The 15,402-nt window shown below is 38.2% G+C and overlaps 1 protein-coding gene across 1 annotated transcript; it reads left to right on the top strand.

The window, feature by feature from the left end:
* The first annotated feature begins 1,273 nt into the window (after positions 1-1,273).
* Positions 1,274-3,831, top strand: MFS2_1 (MFS siderochrome iron transporter 1). Its single transcript, XM_062947606.1, has 2 exons — positions 1,274-2,061; positions 2,122-3,831. Exons 1-2 carry the CDS (start codon positions 1,826-1,828, stop codon positions 3,668-3,670), a joined length of 1,785 nt encoding a protein of 594 aa, XP_062798815.1. The 5' UTR covers positions 1,274-1,825; the 3' UTR covers positions 3,671-3,831.
* Positions 3,832-15,402: the final 11,571 nt, after the last annotated feature.

Genomic DNA, 15,402 nt, shown 5'->3' with positions numbered 1-15,402 from the left:
CTGAAGGAAAAAAAAAGTTGAGTCCCGCTCGTAAACCCCGAAATGGCTTAGGTTCCAGGTTATCAGATCCTTCAAGCAGTACCAAGAGGCGCCAAAGGAAGGCAGCAACGTATCACGAGTGGGGTACCCACGCTTCCATGCAACCATATATGTGGGGAAGGAGCCGACGAGTGGTGAAACGATCGACAGCAAGAGAACCTTTTTGGATTTAAATGGCTCACTGCATGTTCGTGGGTTCCAAGAGTGGACGAGATGAAGAGAAAATCCCGGAGACCTGGTTCATGACTAAAGGGTTGGATGTTGCGGTGGGCATCACGTCTTGGTGGTTGTTGAAACTCTCAACATGGAGATGCTGTCAAAAAGTTTGCAAATGCCGCCGGGAATGCGCAGCTAGACTCGACAAGGTGCGAGGTACCAGCGGGAAGGGTCTTGGACAAGCTCACTTTCGGCGCTATGGCACAATCATGTGGGGTTTAGTGTCTTGGGGTTCTTGGTTGTGGGATATCAAAGCTCCAAGCTGAGACAAACATGTTGGGGGGCGTCGTGTGAAAATTGGGATCATGGTGCTGACGGTTTTCCCATGTCCATCAATACTCTGGAAAATGAACGGTATTTCCTTCGGCAGTGGCTGAAGCAAGAATGGTTAATGGTATACCAGAGGCTTCACCTCGGTATAAACTCCACCGAACATCTGCCCGTTATTACATAACAGGATAATAATGGGGCCGAGACCTTTGAAGCTTGAAAAGTTGGGCGCTCTGGACCAGGCAAACTGGCGCAAGCTGTTCGCAAGGCTAGCAGGTGTCTCTCCCACGGGATTACCAAATGCAAAAAGCCATCAACAGTGATGTGGTGTAGGAGAACAGAACAAGACTGGAGCCGGTGTTAATGGGCTGGTGATACAGGCAGTCGATAGCGTCAATAGCGTGAAGTTGGTTGCAGAACGGCAGCCCCAACAGACCAGTTCTTTGAGAAATGGCTTTATCCCACTGTTAATGTCGCCGATGTCGCAAAACACCCATGCAGGCCGTCGGTCGAGAAGCAAAATGCTGCTCCAGGGCTACGAGGAAGGTCCGCGATTGGTGGTTGAACGCTCGTCCCTACAAAAGCCATCCGCCACTTTTTTTTATCAATCAGATAAGATGAAATGCTCGACGATCTGATAAAAAATTGCCCCACCTCTGCCAAGGATGAGCCCCAACCAGAACTTCCGTTTTCGAACATGATCTTCTCAACGGCCGGACCTTGCTCGGAGCTTGCTCCCAAACAACATCGAACTTGGCAGTGCAGACTCCTCTAGCTTTTCACCGGAACGATACCTGACTGGTCCTTCCTCGGCCTCGTCCCCTCCCTCCTCCATTCTCGCCCGGTCGCCCTTCCACATTCCCGCTGCTTACCGCCGGCCGTGGCAACGACGCAACCCGCGCTGCTCCGGCCTGCCCTCATGCACCGGTGGGCCCAAAATCCCTGCGGATGACACGCCAAGGTGGTACTGCTCAAGGGTTGTCTGCAGAATATCACAGGAGCACCACAGGATGATGCATCCAGTGCTTGCCTCCACGCGGGATTCCCGTGGCACTTGTGGGTTCTGGCCTGTTGCTCTGGGATGTTCTGTGTCACTTATTGGAGTCCCACTGGGTTGACCGAGCGGATATGTGCATTGGGTGATACAAGCCGACGGAGAAAAGCTGATGTATTCCCACCCTGATGCATTCCATCTGATTAGATTATAAGGTCGCGTTGCGCTGCTTCCCGGGCCATTTTTTGGTTCCTACCCTCTCATCCCTTTTCGCCGATCCTCCTGTTCCTCCCCCAAGCCGACAATATGAGGGATGCTCTTTCTCGGCTTCGGCCGCACAGCAATGTTCCTGTCGTGGAACCAGGAGTGGACGAGAAGGCCGCCAGCGACAAGGAGGCCAATGTCGTCAATACCGAGGGTGTCAAGGAATCTGTCGCTGACGACTCAGATGCCATCTCGCTCGATGCTCAGCGTGGTGTGCAGGATATCGAGGCCCTGACCAAGGTGTGGACGAAACAGGACATTATTTTGGCATATGTCACGTAGGTAGACTATCCCGCTAGGCATGTGTAGCTTGTGCGCTAACATTTATGCTTGCTCAGTATCTGGATCATCTACTTCGTCGATGCGATGCAGCAGAACATGACCAACAGTCTGCTGCCCTACGTCACGAGTGCCTTCTCTGCCCATTCGCTCACCCCTACCGTCTCGATCTTTGCGTACCTGATCTCCGGCCTGTCCAAGTTGCCCCTTGCCAAGATTCTCGATATCTGGGGTCGTCCGCAGGGTTTCATCCTCATGGTGATTTGCCTGACAATCGGTCTCGTCTTGATGGCTGCATGCCAAAACGTCGAAACATATGCGGCCGCTCAAGTCTTCTACTGGGTTGGCTACAATGGCGTCACCTACTCGATCTCCATCTTCGTTGCCGACACCTCGTCCCTCAAGAACAGATCTCTGATGTTCGCCTTTGCCTCTTCCCCCTACATCATCACCGTCTGGGTTGGTGGGCCCCTTGCGGACGCTTTCCTTTATGGCCCTGGTTGGCGATGGGCTTTTGGCGCTTTTGCCATCATCACTCCTGTCATGTGCGTTCCCTTGTTGGCCCTCTTCTACAAGAACTACAAGAAGGCCAAGGCCCTTGGAGTCATGCCGGAGAGAAACTCTGGGCGCACTTGGCTCGAGAGCCTCAAGTATTACGCCATCGAGTTCGACGTCTTTGGGCTCTTGCTCATCATTGCCGGGTTGGCACTGTTCCTTTTGCCTTTCAACATTTACTTCTACCAGGCCGACGGATGGGCCTCGGCCACCTGCATTGCCATGCTCGTCGTGGGCTTTGTTCTTTGCGTCGCCTTTGCAGTGTATGAGAAGTGGTGGGCGCCCAAGACCTTCATCCCTTATGAACTCCTCACCGATCGGACTGTTCTTGGAGCCTGTATTCTTGCCGGCAACCTGTTCATCTCCTTCTACATCTGGAACAGCTTCTTCGGCTCCTTCCTTCAGGTGGTCAGTGGCTTGGACATCACCAGGGCCAGTTACATCCAGAACATCTACAGCATTGGGTCCTGCTTCTGGTCACTCGTTGTCGGTGTGCTGATCCGCTGGACTGGCCGGTTCAAGTGGTTGGCCTTGTACTTTGGCGTTCCCGTAACCATTCTCGGCGTGGCCCTCATGGTTGTGTTCCGCCAGCCAGATTCCAACATTGGATACATCGCCATGTGCCAGATCTTCATTGCAGTTTCCGGCGGCACTTTGGTTATTTGCGAGCAAATGGCTGCCATGGCTGCCACCACCCATCAGTACATCGCTGTTGTCCTGGCCATCGAGGCCATGTTCGCCAACGTTGGTGGCGCCATTGGCGGCACCGTCGCCACCTCTATCTGGGGCACTGTCTTCCCCAGGAGCTTGAACAAGTTCCTGCCCGAGGCCGAGAAGGCTAACGTGTCGCTCATCTTCTCCGACCTCAAGACCCAGCTCGACTACCCGTGGGGCAGTGAGACGAGAATTGCCATTCAAGATTCGTATGGCGATGCTATGAGGTACATGATTATTGCGTCGGCCGTCATTCAGGTCATTTCGATTGTTTCGGTGGCTGTTTGGAGGGATATCAAGGTGAAGGATTTCAAGCAGGTGAAGGGCAATGTCATCTAAATAGGGAAGGTTTCGGATATGCTTAGTGGTTTCATGTTGGACTAGAGAGGTTTCATGGCTGGATGATGTATGTAGTAATAATGGGAGGAGGCTTTTGTATACCCCGGGGAGGAACCTTTGGAATCAAAATATTTCACACCGTTGTTTGGATTGTCACTCGAGTCTGCTTGATTTCACGTCGCGTCATGTCTCATGAGCCTCAATGATTTCTAAACGCCTATAACTGATAAATAAAGCCTACTTAATATGTCTAAAGGCATATATACTACCTATATTTAAACTTTTCAAAGTCTACCGACTATCCGTTAACGGCTATCGACAACGCTTAAGGCCCAGTGGGGGCTACGCATCTTTCAAGACCTTCGATCATCTTCCAAGACGTATACTGTTGAAAGGTCTTTTCATACTATCCAAAGGCCTATTCACCGTTTTTAGAAGCCGAGGAACTATCATATATGGCCTGTTGTGTCTGTTTCACGGCCTCTTAATTCCATGTTGTAGTCTCCATATGTAGTGGATGGAGTCATCTCAGTTAATCTGATTCGGTAGAAAAGTTTGAAATCCACACAGTCACCATTTTCACCTTCCACACAATCTTTTCTCCCATTGAGCTCTGCTGCCTTTCCTTTCAGCCACAATCTTTCCTTTGCTTCACATCTCTACTTCCCTTCACTACCTACCTTGAAAAGCCCCACCCCACAAAATGGCAAACACCATACCAGCCGTCACACACCCCGTGAAACTCGGCTTCCCATCATTACCCGCCGAATTTCGTCTTCAGATCCACCGCCTCATTTGGGGACCGAGAACAGTAGTCTTATCTTACGGAGTTGGGGCACGGCTGCGGCACTGTGGAGAGGAGGGAAACGAGCTTGCGACATTGTTCCTCAACCATGAAGCGCGTGAGGAGACGCTGAGTTATTACACACAGTGGCTATACCATTATACTGACGCGAATATATCAATCCAAATATCGACATGATAAAGATGCAGTGGTTGGTGGGTACCAGGTATTCCAACACGGATGCTCGGGTTGGTTCCTATCAGCTTCACTTTGGGAAGAATAATGCCCTCCTCTCTCTTTGTGTCTATTCATGGGGCGCCCTTTTTGGCATTTGTCGACTGTATCATCCAAATCTTTGACAATCTTGAGAATCGAGACGAGATCTGTCAGTTGAATGCCACGATCGGTTCGGGCAGAGGGAAGGTGGTGGTGGATATTTTTTCGTGTGTGGAGAAGTCCTTTATGGATGAGCTGCGGTTGAAGATAAAAAAGCAGGGATGTAAAGTCTGAGTGCAGCAATGACTAGAGATGACAGAAGGGGTGCAGGTCTGTGATGCTTGTGGTCTAGAGTACTGGTCTTTTTTGACGGTCTGGATGTGCTGCTCTTGAGACTGTGCTTCATGAGCCTTGTCAAAGACACTGAAAGGCCTGCTTGGGCCGCTGACATCTATGTTAAGATGCGTCAAGATTGAGAATGCAGAATTCCGGTCTCTTTCATGCATGGTATTGGGGGGTGGGGAGATGGTTTACTGTCACATGGCAAAAGCCAACCACCCACAACCACCACCAACAACACTGTCGATACCACCGCAAGGAGGGGTAACTGCACGTTGTGAACCAGTCGTCAAAGTGAGGCAGATAATCAGAGGGTAGGGCGGTTATTAAAGGAAGCCCACTGGCCCTATATAATATTGAAGGACTTAGCAGCGGCCTGAGGCCAACAAGGGCACGGGCCAGGTAAGGGAGGATAAAATACGCGTTTAGGATTACTAAAACTGTATTTCTTCTTTTTCTTTTTAGTATTACGCTCTTCGAGGTATCACGGTTCTGGAAGACAGTGGGGCCACGAGGGACCAATCAAGACTGGACCGCGCCGTCGAGCGGGGCTTACGGTCCAGAAGGGCAACGGACCAATAAGATGGGGACCGGGGACCGCGGTGGGGCTCACGGTCCACGGTCCGGCATCGGCCAATCAGGAGCGGACCGAGGACCGTCTATAAGTCAACGGTCCACGGTCTACGGGTCTATATATACGGAGGAACTGGCCGGCGTAGATAGATAGTTCTATAGTATATAATATAAGTTATAATCGTTAGTATTTAGATTATTATAATAGAGATAAGCCGTTATTATATATTATTTAGCTATATCGAACCAGGATTGTTTAGAAGTGCCTTTAATTAGTATCCCTTTTAAAGGTTCTGGATAAGGGTTCGTTATACGTTATATATTTACTTTAACTTTATTACAGATAAGTTAAAAGTGTCTTTTTACTATTATAGCCGGACTTAAGAATATTTAGATAGGAGGTATCCCGCTTAGCTTAGGTAGCGAGGGACCTTCTATTAGTACTAGACCTATACTTATTACTATAGAATAGGTCGTTAAGTGCCTTAAAGAGCTTAAAGAAGAAGCTTAGTAAACTCGGGAGTAAATTATTATTATTACGACCGTACTTAAATTAACCGTTAAATTCCCGGTACTAGAGCACTATAAAAAAGGAAAGGTAGAGCTTAAAGGATTCTTAATTTAATTTAAAATCTATTTTCGTTATTACCTAAACTAGTTTACTAACGAAAAGTTAAAAATAATTTTTACGGTTATTAGACTTAAGGATAAGGCTCTTACGTAATTTAAGCCTAGCCTCGATAATTATTATAAGTAAGAGCCGGAGGATTAAAAAAAAATTACCGTAAATACTTTAAAAGCTATCGTATCTTTAAAACTAAGCTTAAGAAGGTATTTAGAGAGTACGATAAAGTAAAGCGTGCGTAGGAAAGGCTTATAAACCTACGCTAAACGCACTTAGCGGTTAATTACGCGGCTTTATTTAAAATCGATAATTTACGTAATATTATTAACGATAAGGGATTAATATAGTTTTTTTATAACGGCTTTAAGGAAAAAGTAAAAGATAAATTATATAAGGAATTAAGGTTTAATATTATCGATAAATATATTATTATAACTATTCGGATCGATAATCGGTAATTCTAGCGGTATACGGAAAAGAAAAGTAATAAAGGTTACTATAATAATAATAATAATAAAGAATATTTCGGTAATAACCGTCCTAACGATAAGTAAAAAAGAAAATACTTTAATATTAATTATTCCGATACTATATACGTAAAACCGATAAAAATCGATATTATATAGTAATAAAGATTATAAGGCTGGAGCTAGGGTAAAAATAACTTTAAATATTTTAATTACGGTAAAGTAAAATACTTTAAGAAGGACTATAGAGTACCTAAACGGTTTAAATAGAAAAAAAAGATTATATTAATTACTATATTAAAAGGACCGAGGGTTATAGAGGTAATAGCTATTAGGTATTAGTAAAGCGGAGTAATAAATTCCGAAAAAAACTTTAATTAATATATTAAATAAAAAGATATAGAGTTTTAAAAGGTAAAGGAAGCCCTGGAAAGGCTAAAGGCGGAGTACGAGGAAAGAAATCTTTAAATATAAGTATTATAGGATTAACTAATATAGATTACTACGGAAGTTACTACAAAAATCGTTAAAAACGAAGGTCTTACGTAAAGACCTATTAAATAAATAATATTAAAAAAATAATATAATAAATACGGAATTATTATTTTATAAAATATATTATAATTTATAAAGCTTTTATATAAAAGCTAAAAAAAGTATTAAAAAGGTAAAAAAGTTACTAATATTAGAATCGCGAAGTTACTAAAGGATATATTAATACTTATATAGTATATACCTTATAAGGAAAATACGGTATAGTTTTATTTTAGGTATTTAAAATATTAAAAAGTACTTTAATTTTAATATATTATATATAGATATATAAAGTATTATTAAAGTAAGTCGTTATATAGTTATTGGCCGGTACGTAAAATAAGTAAAGAGGGTAAACTATAGTTAATTAAAAAGATTATAGCTCGATAAGAAAAGGCTTAATAGAAGGACCTAAACGATTACGTTTTATAGAAAGTTTAGGACCCGATTAAACTAAAGAATAATTTTTAAATTATATAAATCGTATTAAAATATATAAAGTATTACGTTAAATATATAAATAATTAAAATATAAATAATAACGTACGTTCGTAAGAAAAAATAATATTAAAATAATACTTAAGCCTAAACTACGCTATATACTTATAGGAAAAAATTAAATAATATTATTAAGCTAAAACGCTTAAAATTAAATAAAAGAATTACTATTAAATATAAATATAAAAGAATATTAAAGATAGAAAATAGGAAGAAACTAAGCGGGTATAGTTAAAAGACTTTATATTATTAAATAACTTGGAGTAAAAAAACGCTTTTGAACGATATAACCGCTTAAGAAACGACTTATAGCCTTTCGCGGAAGCTATTAACCTTTAATAGATTATAAATAATATTTTTAAAGGTATTAATATAAAGTAAAGGTATAGGATAACGACCCGGCGTTTATTAGCGAGGTCGCTACTATATAAGGAGGAAGTAAGAAAAATAAACGTTTTTAGGTTACTATACGATAGAGGGATCTCTAGGTAATAGTATTAATAAATAGTAATATAGAAACGAATTTAATTTTATTATAGTTTATATATTAAGCCCGTATATTATAGAAAAAAAAGAAGGAATAAATAATTATATAAAGTTTATTTCCTACGTAAAAGGTTTATAGGGAAATACTATTTTTAAATATTATAGTCGAAGGAAAAACGATATTAATTATATTCGATATTATAAATATAAGACCCTCGAAAAATATAATCCTAAGGCAACTATAATATAAAAACTATAATCTAGATATTAATTAAAGGGATAGTAATTACTTACGATTAAAAAAACCTTAAAAGTATTTAACTAACGATAAAAGATTAAAAATATATATAAAATAAAGTATAGGACGAATACCCTCTACGGTATTACTATAAGGAATATAGGAAATAATAATATATTTTATCGATATAAACGGTAAGATCGAAAAAATAAGGTTAACGACGTTAGTAAAGATATCGGAAGTTAATAAATATATTTATTATAATAATATAGAAAAAAGCGAGAAAAAAGCGGTACTAGTAGAATATCGAGGATACTTAGCCTTTACGGTTAAGTATTTAAAGAGGCTTTTAAAGCGAGGACCGTAGGATTATAAAATTAAATTAAAAAAAGAAGCTAAGCTATAACTATTTAAGGTTTACTATACTAACGATAAGTAAAGTAAGGAGCTATAGAAGTACTTAAATAAAAATTTAAAGAAAAAATATATTAAGGAATTTATATTATTAATAGGATACTCCGTATTTTTCGTACCGAAGAAAGATAGTAGTTTACGATTATATATAGACTATTAGTAATTAAATAACGAAACGGTAAAAAATAATTATTTATTATCGTTAATATTTAAATTACGAAATTAATTAATAAAGGCACGATACTTTATACGTTTAAATATATTTATTAAGTATATTTATATACGGATTAAAGAAAGAAACGAATAGAAAATAGCGTTTCGTATACTCTATAGTTATTTCGAATATCTTATAATATTATTTAAATTAACTAATATGCTTATAACGTTTTAATTTCTCGTTAACTATATTATACGGAAATACCTCGATAAAACAATAATATATTATCTTAACGATATTCTTATTTACTTACGTACTTTAAAGAAATATAAGCGATATATACGAGAGATACTTAACGCGCTATATAGAGCCGGACTTTCCGTTAATAAAGAGAAAAGCGAGTTTTACGTATAGAAAATAGTATATTTAGAATATCTAATATCGCTAAGTAAGGTTCGTATAGAATTTAAGAAAATTACGGTAGTTAAGGACTAACCTACGTTATAATTATAAATATACGTTAAAGAATTTTTAAGGTTTACGAATTTCTATTAAATATTTATTTATAAATATATAAGTATTACGCGGTTATTTAATTATTTAATTAAGAAAAACGTAGAGTTCCGGTAGAGATAGGAAGAAAAGTAGGCCTTTTAGGAACTAAAAAAAATTATTTTAAAGGACTTAATACTTAAATTACTAAACCTTAATTAATTATTTAAAGTCGAGGTAAACGTATTAAACTATATAATTAGTAAATAATTAAAATAGCGAAACGATAATAATAAGTTATATCCGGTAACTTTTTTTTCGAAAAAGCTTAAGGGGGTACGTTAAAACTATTTAATCTACGATAAAAAGCTATTTACTATTATCGAAACGTTTAAGGAATAAAGACTATACTTTAACGGTATTAAATATAAAATATAAGTCTATACGGATTATAAAAATCTACGGTACTTTATTATTACGAAAGTCCTTAACGCGCGGTAAATATAATAATTAAAGTTTTTTTTAGAATTTAATTTCTAAATTAATTATAAGAAAGGTTCGGAGAACGTTAGGGTAGACGTACTTAGCCGGCGTACCGACTATTATAAAGATATACTTAAGGAGTTACTACTATTACTTAAAGAAGTATTAAATAATACTTTTAAGTATTTACTATAGCCGTAAATAGAGTATTACGTAGTATATCGCGAAAGGGTTACTTTTAATAAGTATTAAGGAAAGTTAGGTAACGATATTATAAAGTAATATTAATAGGAAAAGCTAAAGCTATAAGGTATTTAAAAAAATAGTTAGGAAAGACTATAGTATAAAAATCGAATATATATAATATTAGGTAATAGGACGGTACTAATAATAAAGATCTATATATTAAAGTTTGGAGGATATATAAATATTATTAAAACTATAAAAAAGATTAAATAGTACTTCGACTAACTAAGGATTAAAGATAATATTAAAAATACTATTTAGTTATATTATACGTACGAAAGAATAAAGGTTACGAGGTATAAGCTTTATAGATTTTTAAAGTTACTACCGGTAATAGAATAGCTATAGAGTTTAATTATAATAAACTTTATTATTAAATTACTAAAATTTAAAAATATAGTAACCGGCGTTAAGTATAATAATATATTAACGGTAATCGATAAGCTTATTAAATAAATATATTTTTTACTTTATAAAGAAACTTAATCGGTAAAATAATTAGCGAATATAATATTATAGTATATTATATTAATATATATATAGCTAAAGAAGTTTATTATAAATCGCGATACTAAGTTCGTATCGAAGTTTTAAAGAGTATTAATAACGAAGTTAAAGGTAGTAAGTAAAGCGTCTTCGGCCTATTACCCTTAGATAGACGGTTAAACGGAATAGCTTAATTAAATCGTAAAATAATATTTACGGAATTATATTAATTTCGAGTAAAACGATTAAGTTAAACTATTATTTATAGTATAACTAATATATAATATATCGCTAATTAAAACGATTAAAGCTATACCGTTTTTCGCGAACTTCGGTTATAAAGTAAACTTACGGTAAAAACCTATAGTTAAAGTACTTAAGGCTAAAGTTAAAGTAAATAAAATATATATACTTTATAATAAGTTTAAATAAAAACTAAAGTTTATAAAGGAAAGAATACGGAAATACTATAATATTAAAAGGCTCGAGGGACCTTACTTTAAAAGGAAGGATATAGTATTCCTTTTTATATATAATTTACGTATTAAAAGACTTAATAAAAAGCTAGATTATAGGAAAGTAAAATTATTTAAAATTAAAAAAAAGTTATCGGAAACGGTATTCGAATTAGAGTTACCTAATACGATACGTTTATAATTATATACCTTTTATATCTTACTTTTGGAACCTATATTATATATAAGTAAGGCTAATATATAGGTAATAGCGGAAAACGAAAAAGAAAAGTATAATATAGAAAAAATATTAGATTTATAATTTAATAAAAACTAATTAAAATATTTAATTAGTTAATTAGGATATCCGGCTATAGATAATTCGTAAAAACTATAAATATACCTTAACTATTTAAATAAATAAAAAGAATTTTATTAATAATATCTAAACTAATTAAAACCTAAATAAGTAAAAAAACTCGGCCCCGGCTTATAGCTAAATAACTATAAAACGGAACTAAAAAAACCTCGACGGAAGTCGAACCCGCGCCTTCGACGTAATAATCGATATACTATATACTATACTATAAGGTTAAAAAGTATAAAAGAAATTAAATATAAATAGTATTACGCGCCTTAAGTACCTTAAAAAGTAAAAGGCGTGCTACTAGCGGTACTTAGCGTAGTTAGAAAGGAAGGACCGGCTACGTTAAGATCGAAGGAAAGGTCGGAGGGCTAGCCTAGGCCTAAGGAAGGATCTAGGGCGTAAGGAGACTACGGAACGGTATCCTAGGCGGCGTCCGGCCGCGTAAAAATATCCGGCGAAAAAGTAGGAGGCGCCGTAGCGGCAGACTACGCTACCTAGGTATCCTTCTCCTAAATACCCCGCGCGAAGAGGTGCTCTTTACGTACGCGAAAAAAGTAATATATTTATTTTACCCGGATAAGCTAGGTAATTAATTATAAAAATTAGTTTTTAAATTTTTATTCCTTACGCTCGAGTCTATCCTACTCTTTTATCGTTTAGGTTACTATAGAACGGTTAATTACGGTATAAAAAGAAAAAGAAAATTTATTTACGAATAGAATTAATATTAAATTTATTATATAGGATTTTACGGTATATATATTTAGCGTACCGTAAGGACTTAGGGGCTATAATATAAAGGGATTTAGCGGTAAAATAAGTAAAATATAGTATTATAGTAGAACTACGGCGGTAGATTCGGGAAGAAAGGGTAAAGGTTTATTTAATTTTATAATAACGTTTCTATATACGGTTAAATATAATAAAAGTAAAGAGAAAAGGGAAGGAAAAACCTATAATATAGTTAGCAGTGGAAAAAGACTAAACCGTAGGGGCTTCGGCCTAAAAAAAAAGTATTATATTACGGTTCTAGAAGATAATAGGGCTACGAGAGACTAATTAAGATTAAACCGCGCCGTTAAGCGGAGCTTACGGTCTAGAAGGGCAACGGACTAATAAGATAGGGACCGGGGACCGCGGTGGGGCTTACGGTCTACGGTCCGGCATTAGCTAATTAAGAGCGGACCGAGGACCGTCTATAAGTTAACGGTTTACGGTCTACGGGTCTATATATATAAAGGAACTAGCCGGCGTAAATAAATAGTTCTATAGTATATAATATAAGTTATAATCGTTAATATTTAAACTATTGTGATAGAGATAAGCCGTTATTATATACTATTTAGCTATACCGAACTAGGATTATTCAGAAGTGCCTTTAACTAGTGTCCCTTTTAGAGGTTCTGGATAGGGGTTCGTCACACGAGGCTATTAAAGATTATTAGCCTAAATTGAACCGTAAGTTCGAAGCCCTGATATTACTGCCTTTATTACATTCCTCTATATAATATATTTACGTTAATTATATAGCCCTTTATAAAATTAAAGGTAATGCTTGTATTTGTAAAAGCCGGGATACTTAATAATAAATTATAGAAACTTAAAGTCGTAATGTTATTAATAATAAAGAAATAATATAAAATTAAAATCCTAGTTAATACTATTGGAGCTTAAGTCTTACCTATAAACGTAACCGGATTGTGACGAACCCCTATCTAGAATTTTTAAAAAAGATATTGGTTAATAGCACTTCTAAATAATCCTAGTTCGGTACAGCTAAATAGTATATAATAATAGCTTATCTCAATCACAATAATCTAAATACTAACGATTGTAACTTATATTACATACTGCGCAACTGTCTATTTATATTAGCTAGTTCCTCTGTATCTATAGACCTTAAGACCCCGAAGTACTTGCCCTACTATGGCCCCGATTACTCCTAGCACATTGCATTCTGTATAGTGCTTGTCGCGTTATGCCTTCGATTACCCCGAGCATCTTGCATCCTGCAGAGTGCTCGTGGGCCTTGGCGCCATAGCACTTCTGGCCAGCCTCAATTAGCTGTCTCCTGACTTTCCTAATGATTGGCTGGGGACGTCCTGCGCCCTACATACTGTGCGACCTGCCGTTGGGTTAACTGTGACAGTCAACCAGTTGCCCGTGCCCTGATGGCCTCCGGCCACTGCCAAGTCCTTCGTGGCCAGTTAGAACCCATGGCCACCCACCAGGCCTTTGCCTGCATGCTCTACTTCCAACGACTAGCTCACGGCTTGCAGTTGAACCCTTAGTTGGTCCGAGATGTGGCCGGGTTGGTTGTTGACATGTGGCAGCCGGCATCCATAAGACACACATCTTTTCTTAGGTTATTTGGGCGGTTATTGGGTACCTAGGTACTGTAATGCTTCGTTCCAGTATATAAGGAGGTAGATATATCCTCTTCATCGCAGTCACGCAAACTCATACTACTTTTATCAAGACACAAAATCCATTCTTCAAATACCTACCTACCTTCAAAACATATTTAACAATGGCCGCTTCCTCACAATCCTTCAGCACCGTCAATCACGCGAAGCCAGTAACGTACCCCACATGCCATGAATGCGGTAGCAAGGCAAACGATAATCTGGAGTGCACCAATGAGCAATGCGCGTACTATGGAACCAGTAACTGTTCCTAGTAGGTTCGTTTCCTATTCCGGCCTCTCCAGACATCACGAATTACCGTTCGATATATGGAAACTGACTGCTTAATAGAGTGCAAGCATGACCCAAGGCGACAGTCTTGCATTCGGCAAAGCAACTACTGGTGGGGATAGGGATAAGGGCGAGCAGAGAACAGTGGCGTAGGTAGCTGTTTTGATGCCTGCAGCTTTTTGGATTGCCCTGGTCTTATTCGGAGTGTTTGGTATCAGCAGCATTCTTAGCAGTATAATATCAGACCTTTCTCTGGAATACTGTGTAACATTGTTCAACTTTCCCCTGTGCGAAACGGCAGCGGCGGGCATGGATTTGTAGCTTGACGTATCATACCCTGGTTCATTATATTGCGAACACTGTAAACGGTACCTTAAGAGTCTGGCGTGAGAACAAACATAAGTACCTACATCAAAGGTGATTTATGCCACTGCCGCCGCGCATTCAATCGAGAAGCTTGCGATAGGCCTTCCCAGGGGCCGGGACTTTATAACCGTGTTTGACGAACATCAGCGGACTTCTAGTCTCAATATAAAGATTGAGGGTTTATGATCTAATCACCTATTAACGTTCGATATTTGCCGGATTGGATTGGGCCAACTCTCATTTGCAGTGCCTAATTTTCAGTAATCGTCTCAGAATGATTTCAGCTGCCATTTACAGTCTATTCGTTTGATGGATAATGCCGATGTTGATCTCGTATTTAGAAAGACATGTACTGTCTCCAAGATGGAAAAGAAAGGAAATAAGTACCTAACGTATATTATAAGCGAGTGACCCATATAAGCGAGTGACCCACTTCCTTCGTGACATAACACCTTCGTACTCAATAACAATTTCCTTAACTATCCAAGATACCTTCTAATTTAAATGAAGCCCACATAATCTTAGCCCTCCAAGCGCTTTAAAACGATAAGAATTTAAGCGAACGAGCCGCAGCTAAGATCTATAGAGTCGATCGTAAGACTCTAGGGCATCGGCGCGCTAGCCGGCCTGCACGACGCGATATTACGCCTAAATCGAAAAAGCTTACTTAATCTAAAGAGGATGCTATTGTTTAATACGTTATTGAGCTATATGCGCAAGCTTTTCTACCAAGATTACATAGTGTGGAAGATATAACTAACTAACTACTACGCGTACGCGACGCGTACCTTATTAGTAAGCTCTAGGTAT

The sequence above is a fragment of the Podospora pseudoanserina genome, chromosome 5 (assembly GCF_035222485.1).
Source record: "Podospora pseudoanserina strain CBS 124.78 chromosome 5, whole genome shotgun sequence".
NCBI lineage: Eukaryota > Fungi > Ascomycota > Sordariomycetes > Sordariales > Podosporaceae > Podospora > Podospora pseudoanserina.
The sequence above is the reverse complement of the archived record's forward strand: the minus strand, read 5'-3'. Positions and strand labels throughout refer to the sequence as shown.